The sequence below is a fragment of the Drosophila erecta genome, unplaced genomic scaffold (genome assembly GCF_003286155.1).
Source record: "Drosophila erecta strain 14021-0224.00,06,07 unplaced genomic scaffold, DereRS2 tig00000021-arrow-pilon, whole genome shotgun sequence".
In the NCBI taxonomy this organism is placed as follows: Eukaryota; Metazoa; Arthropoda; class Insecta; order Diptera; family Drosophilidae; genus Drosophila; species Drosophila erecta.
In genome coordinates this window covers 2,209,969-2,227,687 of record NW_020825198.1, presented here as the reverse complement: position 1 = coordinate 2,227,687, position 17,719 = coordinate 2,209,969, and the positions used below count along the sequence as shown (strand labels likewise).

At 42.5% G+C, this 17,719-nt stretch overlaps 2 protein-coding genes across 5 annotated transcripts; both read left to right on the top strand.

The window, feature by feature from the left end:
- The first annotated feature begins 252 nt into the window (after positions 1-252).
- Positions 253-1,888, top strand: LOC6546539 (probable serine hydrolase). Its single transcript, XM_001971207.2, has 2 exons — positions 253-582; positions 737-1,888. Exons 1-2 carry the CDS (start codon positions 559-561, stop codon positions 1,745-1,747), a joined length of 1,035 nt encoding a protein of 344 aa, XP_001971243.1. The 5' UTR covers positions 253-558; the 3' UTR covers positions 1,748-1,888.
- A 3,674-nt stretch (positions 1,889-5,562) lies between these two features.
- On the top strand, positions 5,563-17,052 carry LOC6546538 (SEC14 domain and spectrin repeat-containing protein 1-B). 4 transcript variants are annotated; one of them, XM_015158005.2, is made up of 10 exons: positions 5,563-5,687; positions 8,193-8,444; positions 9,295-9,490; positions 9,728-9,841; positions 9,900-10,074; positions 11,170-11,919; positions 12,441-12,805; positions 13,090-13,598; positions 15,439-15,742; positions 15,843-17,052. In XM_015158005.2, the coding sequence occupies exons 2-10, from the start codon at positions 8,278-8,280 to the stop codon at positions 16,443-16,445; spliced, it is 3,183 nt and encodes a 1,060-aa protein (XP_015013491.1). In that variant the 5' UTR covers positions 5,563-5,687; positions 8,193-8,277; the 3' UTR covers positions 16,446-17,052. The 4 variants fall into 4 exon arrangements, with proteins under 4 accessions (XP_015013491.1, XP_026832876.1, XP_026832875.1 ...); XM_026977075.1 differs by having other exon boundaries at positions 8,146-8,444; XM_026977074.1 differs by having other exon boundaries at positions 8,133-8,444.
- The last annotated feature ends 667 nt before the right edge of the window (positions 17,053-17,719 follow it).

The following is a 17,719-nucleotide window of genomic DNA, read 5'->3' as shown; positions in this document are numbered from 1 at the left end:
AGGTCTTAAAATAAAAAATGCATTTAATTTTTGAAACGATATTCTGTCACACTTTGAATAGGCATGAATTTAAACAAAAAAATATCTACATATTTTCATTAGCTGCTCATTAAACAAAATTCGATTAGAGATTAGTGTTATTTTCGCTCTCTTATAGAAAAATATATACTGAAAAGGTCTTTGAAACAAATTTCTGTAACACTTTGAATAGACATGAATTTAAACAAAAAAATATCTACATATTTTCAACTGTAAAACAAATCTCGATTAGAGATTATTGTTATCTTCGCTCTCTTATAGTTGACAATTCCGCGCCAAAAACCGTACTCTTTATTTTGGCGTTCTCTTTCAGCCGCTTTTAAAGGTAAAACACCAATATTATAAATTAGTCGTAGATCAGCTGTTGTAGCCGAAAGAGGTGCGATCACTGAATCGCAGAGTTATAGAGAAATCTTTGGTATTGCTTAGATACTTAAGATAACAAGAGGGCCCTCATTTTTGGATTTGGGAAACATTTACAGACGGGCAAGGTTCAGCAAATCGATTAAGCCGATCGATATGGGAACTATTTCTCTAAGCGATGTGAGTATGACAGAAATAATATTATAGACGAAATACCAAGATAAGCAACCTTTAAGCGTACCGGCAAATTTTGTTTACAGTGAGAGTACTGAAAGTGTGTAGTAAAATCTTGACAAGTTTATATGAAAGAGTAAACAGTATTTTTTCTTTTTAGTTCAAGGAGGTTAGAATACCGGCACCTTGGGGTCAAATCTCTGGACGTTGGTATGGCAATCGAACGGAACGACCGATCCTGGCGATTCACGGATGGCTCGACAATCTGGGAACCTTCGATCGGTTGATACCCCTGCTACCCGACTACATCGGAGTGCTCTGCATCGATCTTCCCGGACATGGAAGATCCGCTCACCTTCAACAGGGAATGCGGTACGCCGTCTACGATTACATGTATGTCATCCCTCGAGTGATGAAGGAGTACGGCTGGTCGACGGTCTCGTTAATGGGTCACTCATTGGGTGGCATCTTAAGCTTTATTTACACGGCATTGGCACCACATATAGTGGACATGGTCATCTCCCTGGATATATTAATGCCCTGGGAACCGGACTCCAAAACGGTTCTGCAAAATTTGGCCAACAGCATGGAAAAGCACCTGGTGGAAGAGGACCGTCAGGAGAAGGGTAACATGCACGAGCCTCCCTCCTACACCCTCGCAGAGCTGACCAAGGTTTTGGCCAAAGGAAGTTATAACTCGGTGGCCCCAGAGTTTGCCAAACACCTGCTTCACCGGCAGGTGTTGAGATCGCAACTCTATCCTGATAGATTCTACTTCTCCAGAGATGGCCGAGTTAAATACTATAACCAAATGCTAATGCAATCTGAAGTTCCTGAGGGGCTGGTGAAGCTTATCCGGAGAAAACCCTACCTGATCATAAAAGGGTCAAATTCTCCATTTCTGGGAGCTGATACCGAAAAGGCAATTGCCATCTTACGCCGAAACAATCCGCACTTTGAGTTCTACGAGTTGGAGGGTACCCATCACGTTCACCTTCATGCCGCCGAGGAGTGTGCCCGATACATAGTGCCCTTCATCCGACACCACCGACCCCCGGCTCTCACTTCTTGGTCCTTGAGTGGCAAGGAGCAGCAACTAAGTGCCGAGGAAAACCGACGACAGCTAGAAAAATTCTATAAAAGGGGAAACACCGAGGGAAGCAAGCTGTGATGTAGTTTATATGAATCCCTATGGTATAAAATGTTATACATGACATACATACGTGTATATCTCAACAATTAGTTGAATGCTAAGTTATTACAGCTCAGGTAAAAAGCTATTAGCCCTTATTATTATCAATAAAACAAGAGTTCAAAAAGGTGCTATTTAATATGGATTTATACTGTTCGCAGAGAAATCTCGTACTCTTTAAATTGCAAACTTTGTATGACATTCCCCACTTACACTAAGTAAGTAATTCAATAATCGTTCGCGATTTCTCCAACTGCTTCGTAATTGTAGATTATTTCCTTAGTGACGTCAATTACTCGGAGGGCAGTCTTACATATCTATACATATGCGGATATATTTCTTCCCATGAGGTCCTTGCACGAGATTTTCCTTCTCCCCTGCTGTTATACAACTTGCAATTTAAGCAATTTTAAGCAGCTTACAGCTTGAGCGCATTAGAACAATTAGCGTTGTCGATGCTACAGTTATCGATGCCTTGGAACAAAAAAGTTAAGCTGTAATATGTAATATGTAGTCCTTAAAGGGGCACTCGAAATTCTCCTCACATCGAAAATGACAAGCTTATATAGTTTTGAAGTCGAGTTATAGCTAGTAATCAGCAACCAAATGTATGTAAATTAAATTCCTAAAATTCCAGCGAAACTTTTCTGTCATCAGAAAAGTAGACTGCTTCATTGAAAATTTATTTTCCGGCAGACGGAGAAGATTTTCGTTGCCTACCTTTAGGGCGACGCCTAGTAACGAAATGCGGGAAAATGCCATTATGAAGTGGGTGTGGAAAACGGAGTGGCATTTATTAATTTAAACTCTTTGTTGTTCGCCAGGAAGTTGTTGAATTTTAAACATTGGTATTGCATAATTTTCTTGTCATTTGTTTCGATTGGCCCATATTAATATTTATGAAAGTAGCTTCTCCTTTTGTGTCATCGCTCGGCTGGCTAATTCAATCAATTAACCTTCGAGTGAAAAGGCAAGAAAATACAAGAAAATTCCCTTCATACACTATCGATTTTGCCATTTCAAGGAGTCAAGTCTGCCGTACACATATGCGTACCACATACACGTGGCATATTTCGCCTGTAATCTGAGACGCCACAGGGTTCCCCCATTCATTTTTTGGCGTTTCTAAGGTGGAAGCCATAAAGCCTTTACGGCATATGCCTAGATTTGCAAATTAAAGTGGGTTGGAAGGCGAATACTGGCTGCCCAGCTCGTGTGCACTCCAATTCCCTTTGAACGGGTGAGCAACTCGAACGCTTTCCGCCTCCGATTTCAGCAACAATTTCTTTTGGTGTGATATTGGGTTAAGGAGACTTAAAGAGGTTAAGGAAATCTTTCGAGGAACGGATCTGCTGGTGTTTGGGTTTCGGGTTTCCCTGGCTAATGGCCGGGAAAGTTGATGAATTCGCGGGGCAACCTTGGATGGCACTTAATGAAAGTGAAAGAAAGCCGCCGTTTTTACTAGATTACCGTTTCTGTGAAAGGAAGATTTACGTGAATTCAGACAGGAAACTTGCGCATACCTTAAATCCACCCGATGTTAATTGGAAAAAGTTCCAAGAAATATTTTAGGTCTCTAAAGTCCTGTATGAAATTCATTGTATGAGGCAATTTACAAATATTGAACGGCATTAATTAATTGACGTTTAACAATTTAAAATAATGTGACAATTTAAATGTATGTGGGCTTTTAGATTTTTTATATAATTAGATGAAAAGCCCTAGGTAAGTAAGTTTTACCCACCATAAACTTTCACCGTAAACGGAAAAGTGTTCAAGGTGAAGCCAGTAAATTTTGCCAGCAAACTTTAAAGCGATTCTGGAGCACTTTCGATGCGGCATGCATACGTCCAATAAACATCACCTGGCACTCCTTTAGTCGGTCCCATAAAACGGCCAGAACTACCACGCTAAATGATTTAAAACGAGCCACGACTACCGAGACTCTCTGCTCTCTCGGCCTGATTGAAATGAATTGGTGGAAAACCCTTAAACCGAATGAATTATGCAGAGGCTTGGCGTGGGGCTTAATAAACCAAACTTAACGAAAACTGTTTAAAATGCGAGCTGGCCATCTCGAATATTTCCAGCTCGGTGCAATAAATCTGAGGCCACAAACTGCACTCGATTGCCCTGCCACATGCAACGTTCCCGCTTTTCTCTCTTCAAAACGTGTGCGCAATTTTCGCAATTTTCTAATAGCCGTTAAAGCTGTCGGGGGAAGGGTTCCATTCCTCGCCCTGCGCCAGTAACATTAAAAAAAACAAAAATAAAAAAGGAAAACAGCAGCTTTTCACGTCCGATGATGCCCAGTTGCATGACTTCTTGTTTTTTGCTCGAACGGAAGTGCTTTCGACGCCATTTTGCGGCCGGCTATTGCAATTGAGTGCAGGCCTGACTTCATCAGCTTCCAGTTCCACCCTCCTCAGCCCCCAAGGATCCCTCAAGGAGCTCGAGGATACGTGCCCGAGCACTACGGCACGCACTTTAAGTTTCATTAAACAAAACCATAGCGCCTAGGCCTCCAAAGATTGCCTATAAATTCATGGGAGTCAGTGAAATGGAAAGCAAAATCTACGGCGGGGCGCCATTTGGTACAGTAAGCTTTCGGAAAAATAGATTCGATAGATACTAGTTTGCAAAATGCAATAACAAAAAAAGTCCTGAATTAATTTATTTGTATTTTATTAGATAAAAAACGATATCTTTCGTTCGTTTGTTTTTCGGTCATCTTAGGAAAGTCTACTGTATTCCTCGTCGGTTTCCTCTGCTGACACAGCAGAGGGAATCCGTTTGCATTTCAGTGATTTCGGGCTGTCGAGGCGGCATTTCTATTGCCAGACCCACATTCCTTGGACGACCATTAAATCTGCAACAATTTACTTGTGATTGACATGTTTATAAGGGTCGTAACCCACAGAACCCCTTCCCTGGACGATTTTTCCAGCGAGTGACCCTTTTCTGGTGGAGATGTTTGTTTTTGTCCCCTTTCATAAGCAAGTGAAGCCTAAAACGGTTTTGGACTGCTCCTTTTTTCATTTACCCCGCAAAGAAAAATAAATCTTTGATATTTGCGCTGTCGGAGAAGCATACTAAATATGCTTTTGCATTTTCAAGGACTCTTCCTTTGCCATGCGGAAGATGTTGAAGTGTACAACCATTCCTGGTATTGCATGAAAACCCCCAGCACACACAATTAAAAGTTCCCACGTCAAGGGATACATGAATAAAACAATAAAATCGAGTGCGTGAGTAAGGAATACAACTGAATCGAATGGATATTACCCTAAATACCCTATGAATAAACATCAACAGAGAACAGTAAATTAATTGGGGATAAACCTAAGCATATATCATATAAACTTTCTTCAATGAATTCTTTTAATGAAAATCCATTCAAATAAATTCCCACATGTTAAACTTTCTTGCCGAGTTCATCATACCCATAAAAGCAGAAAAGAAGTGGAAGTAAAGAAAATTAAAGAGTGCTCCCACAGAACTCCGATATCTCCATTGCCAGACAAAACGCATGTTTTGTTTTAATTTTGCACTCGGAAGAAAAGAAATCCCAACCGGTTTGCAAGGCGCCTCACAAAAAAGGGCAAAACGTGCGGGTAATCAGCCAACTCTGTAAAAAATGAAAATACGAAATACTACAGTTCACGATCAATTGAAATGCAACAAAAAACAGCTGACATGCAAGCAACTGCAACTCGAACGCACTTCGAGCCGCAACTCGAACCAAAACCAAGTTGGCACCGATCATGGCTAAGATCGCAACAAAGATTGGGCAACTTTCAGTTGAGCGCGAGAATTCCACGCGGGCGGACGGGGCGGATGAACGACATCGGTTTGTTTCGGTTGAATTCAGGTGTCGAAAAGTGCGATAAGAACTGAATTCGTTTCGAAATACAGAAAAGTAAGACCCAAATCGATAAGGAGTCGCTCTGCATGTCGAGACCAAGTCGAGTTACCCCACAGTGAACAACACGCAAAATGAACTGAAAACTCATTTCGAAACAGCTGAACACATTTGTCAGCTGTTAAAACAAATTTTGTGTGGAGAAATGCTAATGACTTTTGTTGTTGCTGCCGCTGAACTTTTCAATTAATTTAACAGCCCGTCGTCGTTGGCATAGATCTTATCGCCATATCATAAAACAAAAAAATAAAAGCCCAGCCGAGAAAAACAAAACCCAAAAAAGTTCTCAAGAAAGTTTAACGAAATTGAAAGAAAACAAAACAGCAGCTCAAACGGTTTTCGTTGTTGGTGTCTATTTTGGAAGCGATTTTTTTAGGCCGAAAGGTGTGCCCGATTCCAAAGATTCGAGGCATTACGAGCCCCACGGGGTTCTCAATTTTCAGCTACCCTTTTCGTGAGTTTTTCGCTGAGCTCAGTGGGATATGAAAATATATACATAACTCCGCTCATATTTGCAAGTAATTTTCGTACTGACATTTGAAACCAGAAATATGTATGCCCCATCCCAAAGTTGCTGCTGCAAGGTTGTTTTTACCTGTCCTCTGCCATTAATTGAAATTCAATGCGGAAGGGGCGTAGTAAAGTGCATTGAAAAGGGGCTTTGGGAGGGGCAAACCGCTAGGCTATGACAATTATTACAGCTTCCCAAAAGCGGCCAATGAAACAGGTTGTTCGCTCCTGCCATCAAAATTCGCAGTGAAGCCAAGTAGTGCAAATTGGTTTGCCAACATAGAACAAAAAACGGGAAAGGAAGTTGAAGCTGCAGAGCCAAGACTTAAATACACTTATGGGGCAGGAAACTAGAAAGTGGCATACCTCTAAATGTTTCTGGAGCAATTCTCTAAAAATCTGCATTCAAATTTAGAAATTTATTTTTTTGAATTTTTTTTGTTATTTTTATGATCTTATGATGCTGCAGTAGTTCAAAAAAATTAAGAAATGCCCTAAAGCTGAAGTTCTAAACTCCATAACTCAACTTATCTTGATCGGATTTTGAAGTGGCATACCTCTAAATGTTTCTGGAGCAATTCTCTACAAATCTGCTTTCAAATTTAGAAATTTATTTTTTTTAATTTTTTTTTTAATTTTTATGATGTTATGATGCTGCAGTAGTTCAAAAAAATTAAGAAATGCCCTAAAGCTGAAGTTCTAAACTCCATAACTCAACTTATCTTGATCGGATTTTGAAGTGGCATACCTCTAAATGTTTCTGGAGCAATTCTCTAAAAATCTGCATTCAAATTAAGAAATTTATTTTTTTGAATTTTTTTTTGTAATTTTTATGATGTTATGATTCTGCAGTAGTTAAAAAAATTAAGAAATGTCCTAAAACTAAAGTTCTAAACTTCATAACTCAACTTATCTTAATCGGATTTTGAAGTGGGATACCTCGAATTATTTCTGGCGGAATTCTCTATCTAAATATATAGATTTTCCAGAAAATGTCGAATTTTCTTGTTTGTACTTGTTTATAGCATTTTATCTTGTTCAATTTTAATGTGTGCCTTAACATATCGTATTTAAGTTCTCTGCTGAAAATGTAACTTCTTATAATAGCAAATTTTCTCTAAAATAATTCTATCAATTCGGAAAAATATATATATCAAGACATTACAAAAGAATGAAGCAGATATTCGAATACCCTCTGGAAGAGTAAAGAAATAACCGAGCAAGATGGGGCAGAGTGAGGCGGGAAAAGTGGCATCGACCACTTACGCATAACTGTAAGATAGACTGGCAGCAAACAGGATTTCTGGCACGTACTTCTTGCTCACAAGTGAAAGAATTACTTGGCTCTTTTTCTCCTCTATGTACTATATACCATATAGCGGTTGGGTCTGCCGCACACCTTATCAACCGACAAATTAAGTTCAAACTGCTGCTGCTAACCGGCATGGAAAAGAGCTAAAACTTCAATTTGTGTCAAAATACTCATGCGCAAAAATGGAATTTTTCCATTAGGCCAGAGAGATAGAGACCCAAACTGAAAAAGCCAACAAAAAACTCCTAAACTAACATAAAAAACAGTGAAATTCATGTGGAGGGACTAGCTAGGCACTGAGAAAAATTAAGTAGACCTTACAAATATTTTATAATAATGCGGTTTATAGATTCATTCAACAAATGAAGCAAGCGTAAATTGGTTCGGGTAAATGGCCTTATTCAAACTATTTTTTTAAACATATGAGTATTTTTCTCGGTGTATTGGACTAATGTAAAGTAAAGGCAACCGAAGTTTCAAGCTGCAACTTGTCAAACGTGTTCCCCAACAAAGTCTCTCGGCATTTGGAAATGTGCAGCATTGTGCAGCGGCAAGAAAAACAGCAGCAGCCACAGAAAGGAAAACAACTCGCATAACTGTGACTTGTATTAATTTTCAAGCTTTTCCAAACAGCAAACTGCAAACAAAAAGAAAATCCTAATCCCGCCTTGTCTTGGCAGCAAAATGTGTGCGGCGACAAGAGCCACAATTAGCATTTAGAAAAGCTGCATCATCATCGCGATCCCATCATTAAACTCCCTATAGATGGAGGAGGACGTGCTGAACGCCCTGCAGACGCGGAGTGCCTACTTATCCGGCGGATTCGATCGCCAGAAGCGCATCATCTTCGTTGTCAACGCGTTCAACGATCTGCAGCTGTGGAATCGCCGCTATCTGCAGGTGACTCTGGACTATCTGAAGCGGTCTCTCAGGTGAGAATCGGGAATTAAGTGGCATTAGGCATTTGCCATTAGGCACAGAAATTTTAGAAACCGGCAGTGGAAATGCCGACGACTCATTAGCATATGGCCGAAATATTCAAATAACCCGCAGATGATGAAGGTTCCTTTTTTTGTCGTCTTTAATGCATTACTTTTCATTAGACACGGTCCTCTGGAAGGGGTCGTCTCGAAACGGGTCTCGAAATGCGGAAAAGCCGTACAAAATCTGGTTATTTACATGCTAAGTGTCAGAGATTTTAAGACGACTAAATAATTTAAAGTGTTTGAAGCCAGGTGATTTGTTTTGAATGGAAAATTGTTTTAATATCAACGATAATACTTCGATTAAAATTTATAAGTTCAGTGTAACTTGATACATTTTCCAGTCAGTTTAAACACACTTTCCCTTTATTAGCACACTTTAAAAGCAAACATTTGTAAGAATAGTAGTAGCAATAAATGGTCTCAATAAAAAAACTCTGAAATAATTTATTAAAATTATATTCCGCTCGTAACCTATTTGAACAACTGCTTATGGGCATTACAGCAACGCCCTTCTTTTGTTTTTTCCCCATTTCAGTTTGTTTCTTCATTGGCACAACAAGCAAATTATTTAATTTTACGAGCTAGCCATCAAACTATCTCTTAAATACAGAGAAAAAGCCACATGAATTATGGATATATTGATTGTGATCAATCAACTGGCAATGGGTCACAAGAGTTCCCCTGAAAAAATGTGGTTGATTAAAGCCAAATCCCAACTGGCAAGCTAATGAAGCACTTAACGCCGCTTTCCTCCAGTTCCCAACCGATTAACCAACTTGGTATTAATCTCTTCCAGCGCTTCGGTGTTGCAGAATGGCGTGAGTGTGGTGGTCAATGCCCAGGAGAGCAGTTCGCGGATATCGAGGCAGCAGGTGCGCCAGATTTACGCCCTCTTCGGGGGCGACATTAATGTGGATCTGTATCTAGTCAGGGCGGAGGGCTTCTGGGAGAAGCATGTGGAGCCGTGCACCAAGTCCCAGGTCAAGGGAGAGGTAAGCAATAACCTTAGTTGAAGTAACAAAGTGCAACAACACAGGAATGGAATTACAAGATTTAATGAGATTTTGGGGTGCAGTCTTTGACCCAATTAAATAGATGTGTTTGAAAAATCGAAATGATTTATTACCAAATAAAATATGTCATAAACATAAACTCCACAATGAACTGCTGCCAAGCAATTAAAGTTTCAGCATTGTACTCAATAATTTTTCACGGTGCTCTTTAAATAGCCCCTGGTGCTGTCGAAGGCGAGGCTGTTCAAGTTCATAGAGCCGCAGAACCTGCCCGAGGAACTGGGCGGCACCTTGCAGTTCAACTACGATCTGTGGCTGCAGCAGCGCAAGGTAAGTGCCCCAATTTTTGCACCGTTCGAAACGGCATCTAATGGCTATATTTTCTCAGTCCATCGACGAGTTCACCAAGTCGCATGTGCAGACTTTGGCTTCGATGGAGAAGCTGTTGGCTCTTCTGCGGGAGCACAAGTCTCTGCGGCCGGCGGAAGCGGATGTGGAGCTGAAGAAGTGCGCCCAGTTGCATGCCGGAGTCCAAAACGACATAGAGTCCGCCATCGACTTGGGTGAGTCGAGTTCGTCACTTGAGTCTTTTGTTGTTTGAGCTGTTCGCTTGTAGATTTTTTGTTTGCCCCCCAAGCAATTAACATAATTCGGTTTGCCCTCGAAGCAAACGAGTTAAGTGAGACAGACAGAGACGGGAAGAAAGACACACATGTGACAAGTAAATCATTGAATTTTGTGTGTTTTCAATTAGAAATGCGCCACGTTTGGCAAACTCGTTTTTCGCGCCGTTTGTCGTACATTTTATTGTGGGTTGACTTTAACGGCACTGAATAACATTGAAATTGCCTTTGGAGAGCTTAGATACTGAGGCCTATAGAAGGTGTTTTAGGTAGAACTGTTGAATAGGCTTTGTTTTAGCTTTGATTTGACAATTGAGAATTGTTTGTGAAATTAGAAAGACTATTTTTGATTGATTGGAAATGGTATCCACCTATTATCAATTTTTTTTAAGACTCAGACAATCATGACTTCTTAAATTCCACATATTCATTCAGAATTTATGAAAGCCACAGCCAAGAATCAAATACTTTTCTGGCTTCATTAAGTTATTTTCGAGAAACATTTGCGGTTGGGGATCAACGTGCTCTGAGCAAACCGTGTTTCACAATGTTCACACTTCAATTTTTGAACAGCGACTTCAAGTTCGACCGAGTTCTGGTTTGAGTGCGTGGGTTTGGCAAAACGACAGCCACAGCAACAACGACAATCGTGACCTTTCACTTAAAGCCACAAAAATTGGTGATGCGCAGCGAAATGGTGGCACATGCCACAGTCCAAAGAGTCAGACTGGGATTAAAAACCGCTCCGGGCGTGAGTTTTCACTTTTGTGGATGTGTGAATAGCGCTAGATCCGATCCCCCAATGAAAGCCATAAGATGCACTCGGAAAAATGCAATGATGTTCTAAGGTCTTAAAAGAAATATTTAAGTTATACTTTGGAAAATGCCAGGGAAGAATGTATTTAATAAGTGACTCGGCCTGATAAACTGGTGTCGTTTTAAAATAGAGAATGATTTGTAAGATCAGATTATTTTTCAGACTGCTATATTTCTCATCCCCTTTCCCTTTTCTCTTTGCTTGGCGGCATTGTGCAGGTAACGCGATCTTGGCCCGCTTCAACGAGGTCTACGAGACGCATTCACCGCCGCCACAAGCGGTCGCACCTGCCTCGGAGTCCCCTGCGGGCCCCCCGCCCATCCCTGCCCACTCCGCCACTGCAGTTTCCCCGCAGAAGCCCCTCCTGCCGCCCGATCTCGTCTGTGAACGCGCCCGCATCGAGTTGCGGTTGAATGAGATCGAAAAGAAACAGACGGCCATCCGGACTGCCTGGCTGGAACTGCTCCGATCTTTGAGGGAGGCACGCGAACTCTGTACTTTGGAGGAGGGGGTGTCCTTCGTCACCAACTGGATCCTGCAAGAGGCCGAGCTGTTGCTCAGCCGCCAAAGGAGCGTTGCCGGTGATTTTAGGGGCTGTGAGGCCCTACGTTCTGCTCACGATCAACTGGAGCTGGAGTGCCGGGAAACCTACGGTTGCTATGCGGAGCTGCTCTATAAGATCGAAAAGTTTGCCGCTGAAAGGCAGGCATCTTCGAAGGATATGGACCGGTGCCAGGATCTTTTGTCGCAGCGGGACTTCATGCAGTTCGTGTGTCGCTCCTTTGCAAAGCGATTGGAACGACGAAGAAATGTCCTGATGACCGCCCTCAGGTTCCATCGCCTCCTCGATCAATTTGAGGAGTTGCTGGCCACCGGTAACCATGTGGTGGAGGTGGACAGTAGATCGCTTGACTGGGTCGAGGCTGAGCAGCTACTCATGCAGCTCAGTAACAACCAGGAAATGTTGGGTGAGTTTCTAAACATTAACAAACTCATGTCATTTGATCTATTGGTAAAGAAAAATGTGTGAAACCTTGACAACTACTTTCGAAATATAGCCAGCGAGCCTTGACAAAATAATACTAAAATTGCTCTGATAATTACCACGGATATGACAAAAAATTTTACGAACAAAAAATTCATTACAAATACAAATACAACAAGTGTCACGGTTCTAAAGTTCAATGAATAGCACAGAAATAAGCCAGCACTCAAAATATCTATTGCAACTCGAAGTATTGAGATCAAACACAGCAGCTTCCAACATCAAAACCATTTGATGCAACTCGAGCTTTAAACATCGAACCAAGACTTTTTCAACTCGCTTAAATAATATGAATCATATTCATATAAAATAGTATACAATATAACACAATTATTTTGGTTATATACCATGGGTCTGTTCCAACTCAAACGATTAACAACAAATCTCTAAACGAGCTGCATACAACATCCAACCGATCTCTAAACATGTTTCCAACATCCACAGGCCACGTCGAGCGCGAACTTGTGCGTGAAGGTGAAAAGCTGAGCGACATGCTGGCCATGCCGGTGAAAGACGCTCTGGGCCGTGACCTCCAGCTGGACTACAGTGCCGAGATTGCCCAGCTGCGCAGGCAGATCGACGAGAGCCGGCGACGTCGTCAGGTGTGCGGACATCGGCTGGCGCTGCAGCGGCTCACCTTGGAGCAGGTGACCCACATCCATGCCTACGAGGAGGACGCGCGGAGGGCGCGGGACTGGCTGCAGGAGTTGTATGCCGTCTTGCTGCGGTGCCACTCCCATGTCGGCTGCAACATCCACGAGATTCAGCTGCAGAAGGACGAGCTGCAGGGGTTCGAGGAAACCGGACGGGTGAGTTTTCCCCCCTTTTTTCGGGCGACTTCATTTTTTGGTTGGAATAAGATTGAGGGAAGCCATCCGGAGTGCAAGACAGAGAAAGGGAGGGCCAGTTTGGCCAACGGCAAAATGACCGAAAACATACTAAGAGCTTGTCGAATTTCTTAGCAAAAATCAAGGCCTCATTGGATTGGGTTGGTACAAGGTTGACTATCTAGTTTTTCGTCTCTATGCGTCTAATGCGTATCTACTATAATTTTAAATGTGTAGTTATACGTATTAATTACGTTTTTTTTTAGAGCATCTACCACTATGGCTGCCAATTGCTGGAGGCTTCCCAAACGCTGCGCCTCTGCTGTAAGCTGAACCCAGCAGGATCTAGGTCACAAAGCAATCCCAGTCAGAGTTTCATCAGTGACGAACTGCAGCACACGTGGCACAGTCTGCAGTCTGTGGCCCAGGAGCAGATGACCAGACTGCGCGTCTCCGCCGTTTTCCACCGCAGTGTGGAGGCCTATTATCGCCAGCTGAGGGAACTTCGGCCCCTTTTGACCCAGGAACTCTCCGCGCAACTGCAGCAGCAGCAAAGACAGCAGCACAACCGCAGTAGCAGTGGAATAAGTAGCGATGCCGAGGCAGAATTGGAATCGGAGCTGTCTCCTTTGGCCGAAATGCCTCCGCGACTACAGAGGCACTTGCTGGCCAGGGAGCAACTGCTCGTCGAAGTGGGCAGAATGGTCAGACTGGGAAGACTGCTGAAGAAGCGTCTCAAAGAGCCCTTCGTTCTGGATGCATTAACCGGAAAGAGGTGAGTTAAAGTGAATAACAATCTATAATACTTTTGCAGTTGCGTGAGTGCATGGACTTCAACCTTAGATCGGCGGCTACTTCATTATGCTCAACGCATAAAACTCAGAAACAAAAACAGCAGAACGCTCTGCATATCAAATAAAACATGAGCAAGATTTTCACTCAGGTCCCACGAGTTGGCGGCAAATTAACTAAGGAAAAACAACAACGAACACGGCAAAGAACTAACAAGTTGCTAGAAATAAAACTAAAAGAAATGACAAATTGTATTTGGAAAACAAATTACAAACGCAACTTGGCAATACGCTATAAAAATATAAAAATATGTATTTTACCTATTCGGTAACATATTCCGAAAACGGACTTGAATTAGATCTCTAATGGAATAAATAAATGAGATAGGAAGTTTGTTATTTAGATAAAGATTCCATAAATAAATAACCTTCCTGATTAACGATTTCTTAAAAAATCCTCAACACGTGTACAACACCTACCAACTGTTTATATTAAATGATCATTTTTTGGTAAGAATTATAGTCATATAAAAGCAATTCGAAACCCATCAAACCGTACAACACTTCCCAAGTAACCGCAAACTAGAAAGCCAAAAATAATTTTTGACTGAATGAAACAAATGTCAAGCTGCCACGACGCACTCAAAAAGTTCCACCACCCAAAATTCGAAAGAACCACAAAAAATATTGAAATAAAATAAAAGAACTATTCTATATAGCAGCTCATTCCGCCCAAGAGTCGGCGTCCAAATCCAAGCAGTCTATTTCAGTGCGTAGTCCAGTGCGGTCGACGTTCGGTCCTCCTTCGATTCTGTTTTTCGTTTCGGTGCGGAGCGGGAAGTCTCAAGAAAACTGTCAGATTGTCAAAGAATATACGTATAGAGCACATATCAGCTATAGAGTGAATTTCCTGGAGAACAGGCGTGACAAGTGGGTCAAAGTGGGGAGCATTGTGATAGGAAGGTGATAAATATAGAAGTGTCTTCATGGTTCCACTCTCGATTTCTCTGCATGCTTATCCCGGCAAAGTGAATAATTGAATCTACAATTATCAGAGAGACGTAGCTCACTTCAACTGGCCCACAGCCAAACGCGTGTTGTTGCTCCTTACGTCAAACTAATTGTTCCACGCCCAAAAAGAATAGGCGCCAACTAGGCAGCGAACTCGAAAAAGCTCAAAATGTTTGCCAGATTTCGTAATTTGTTTGCCAAATCAAAGGGAGACGAGGAAGTGGAACAGGAGCCGGTGACCCCCCGGCCGGATGTGCCCAGCATTGTGGTGGATGAAGCGCCCAACGAGGTCGAGGTTCCAGTGGAGGAAGGTGAAAGTAAATCCCCAAATGAAGCCCATAATCAGGCTAATGCCTCTGCGCCTCTGGCCAGCGAAGAGGAGGATTTGGCACAGAGTCCTCATGAGATCCTAAGTGAATCCTCTAGCGATCTAAGTCGACTTTTGGAGGCTATAAATGAGGCCAGTAAGCTACCCGAACTAAGCAGCGAAGATGCCCAAAGTGAAGATGAGGACTACGAGGATGATGATGATGATGAGACAGCCAGTACTTCAAGTGTCAAGACCAAAATAGCCAAGGCTTCAATCGAAAGGGATATTATTTTGGAGGAAAACGAAGAGGAGGAGGAGGAGGAGGATGAGGTAGACTCAGGACCGGCGCTGAAGAGTCTGGACAAGATCAAGGCCCTCATCCGCAACGATAGTGAAACATATCCGCACAGCGACTATACCGATAATGAAACGCCATCACACTCACGCACTGCCTCAGTGGATTCCGGAGCTCCCGATAATCCCCGTCTCTCTGGTGATTTCAGTGTCGTGGCCGATGAACTGCCCCTGGATTGCACTGCACCAAGTCCACTCCATGACAGTGGAAGGACCAGCAGTGCTGGAAGCGAGTTACCCGGAGAATCCTCGCCAGCCACCGTGCAAGTGGTGCCCACAGGTAGCAACGAACTGGCCTGCGCCGCCATTTCCCACAAGCTGGGTGCCATAGCCGAGGTGGCCGAGTCCCTGGACGCAGTCATCCGGGATGTCCAGCAGCAGGAGGGCGTCACTAGCAATGGAATAAGCAATGGCACTGGAGGTCATGCCATCAAAAAACTGGGCAGCATTGAGGTAAGTTTAAAAACAGTCCCATACAAATTTGAATGAAATGTTAGTTCCCTTTTCGTACTAAACCACATCTTGCTTAATGGTACTAATCTCGTCGCTTTAGGATTGGCACTCCCGCTCCACCGAGGACGAATCCTTCGCCACCGCCTCTGAGGGCAACTTTACGCCCAATTCGCACTCCTCATCCTTCCAAACGGCCTCGGGACGCACTAGCTCCTATATAGGATCGGCCAAGAACTCCTTCGATGAGGCGGACGACTCTACTTTGAGCACATTCGAAATACCCGAACTACCACCTTCGCCAGTCAATATGTCCTTTGATAGCTCCGAAATGAGCTACTTCTCCGCACATCAGCAGCGCATGAAGAGTGAGGACCAGGACAGTGTGGTGGGCGTGGCAGAGCTGCATAGTCAGAGTGTAACGCCCACTCCGGACGAGGAGCAGCAACACCTGCTGCTGCCACTTCCATTGCCGCAGGCCATCGAATCCGACAGCGAGGTGGAAGGATTCAGTTTGGCCACCGGCATTACGACGGAGCTAGCGCCCAGGATGCCCAATGCCCACACTCCGGAGGTGAGCTACCCACCCGCTGTTAACACCGCTCCAGCTTCAACTAACCCCAACGAATCGAAACCGCCGCCTTCCTGGCGACGCAGCAAATACTACGAGAACATAACGAAACAGACGATCAAGGGATTTCTCTGAGAGATCTGGACCACCTGCCCCAGCTGAATGATGAACACAAAACGATTTCCCGCCCAATTAACCAGCGCCATTTGCTTCTCTGCCGATCCTCGACATTCTTGCCATTAATTAGTTGGCGTATTATTTTTGCTGTTTTCCCAAAACCAATTTTAGCCCATGAGCTACAAGTTTTTGCCTGTTTTGTTTTGTTTGCTATTTTACTTTGCATGATTGTTCACTGTTTTCTGCCAAATTTTATTAGTTCTGTTGAACTTTAGCTTAAAAAATACTAAAATGCTTGAGCAAAGCCTTTTGAAATCTTGCTCGACAAATCTACTATAATTTGTTTCTTGCTTATGTTTCCTCTGCTTTAAAACTAGTAGTAGAAATATTTATTTAGTTAGTTTCAATTATGTCTAAGGCTTGCAAAATTAGAGAATTCCAAAATGAATAGAAAATATATTTCAAATATTTAAAGTAAGAATTTAAATTCAGTTACAGCCAGTCGAAATTTTTGCCATTAATCGTATGCTTAATATTTATTTATAACTATTTCTTCTACACAGTCACAATACATAGTGCAATTAAAAACGAAAATGTTTTACCCCAAAAATAAAGCTAATCATTTCAAAAATGTTCAATACCTTCTAACTTTTCAGATATGTTTTAAATTTACTTTTAAATTTTAACCTAACCACACAAGTAAGTAAGAAAAAAAATGTGAAAGTAATTTTCCAAATCCCTGAAAGCATTGCATAACTTTAGGCTGGATCCGGAAAAGTCATTGCCATCATGTGCACTTAACCCTTGAGTGCTCTTTTCGACTTTTCCACCCTAAATAATTTTTTGAATTTTCCTCTGTGGGTGGCCCTTTCCCCAACCATTATACAAGTGGTCCTCAAGTGATTTCAATTATCTGAAATGTGAACTGTCAGTGGGCGAAGCGGGGGGAAATGGGGTTAAGAGGGGTTGGTTGCTTTTGTGAGCTTCGTCAAGTGGCTCATTAATCTCAATTAAAAACATATAAATAAATCGCTCCGAGTGTGGTGAGTGAGTGAAAAGAATTTATCCTTAACGAGCTGATCATCCAAAAAGGCGAACCAAATATCTATCAGTTTCTGTTCATGCCATTCGACCAGATTTTCTGACGTGCTGGCGCTGAAAGCATAATTTGATAAGTTCGAATCGTTGATAGCGAAAAATAATAACACACATCTGCAGCGCATTGATTGCCGCAACTGCTGTTGCACGCAAGGAGCGTCGGATATTGCACGTTGGATATTGCACGAAATGCG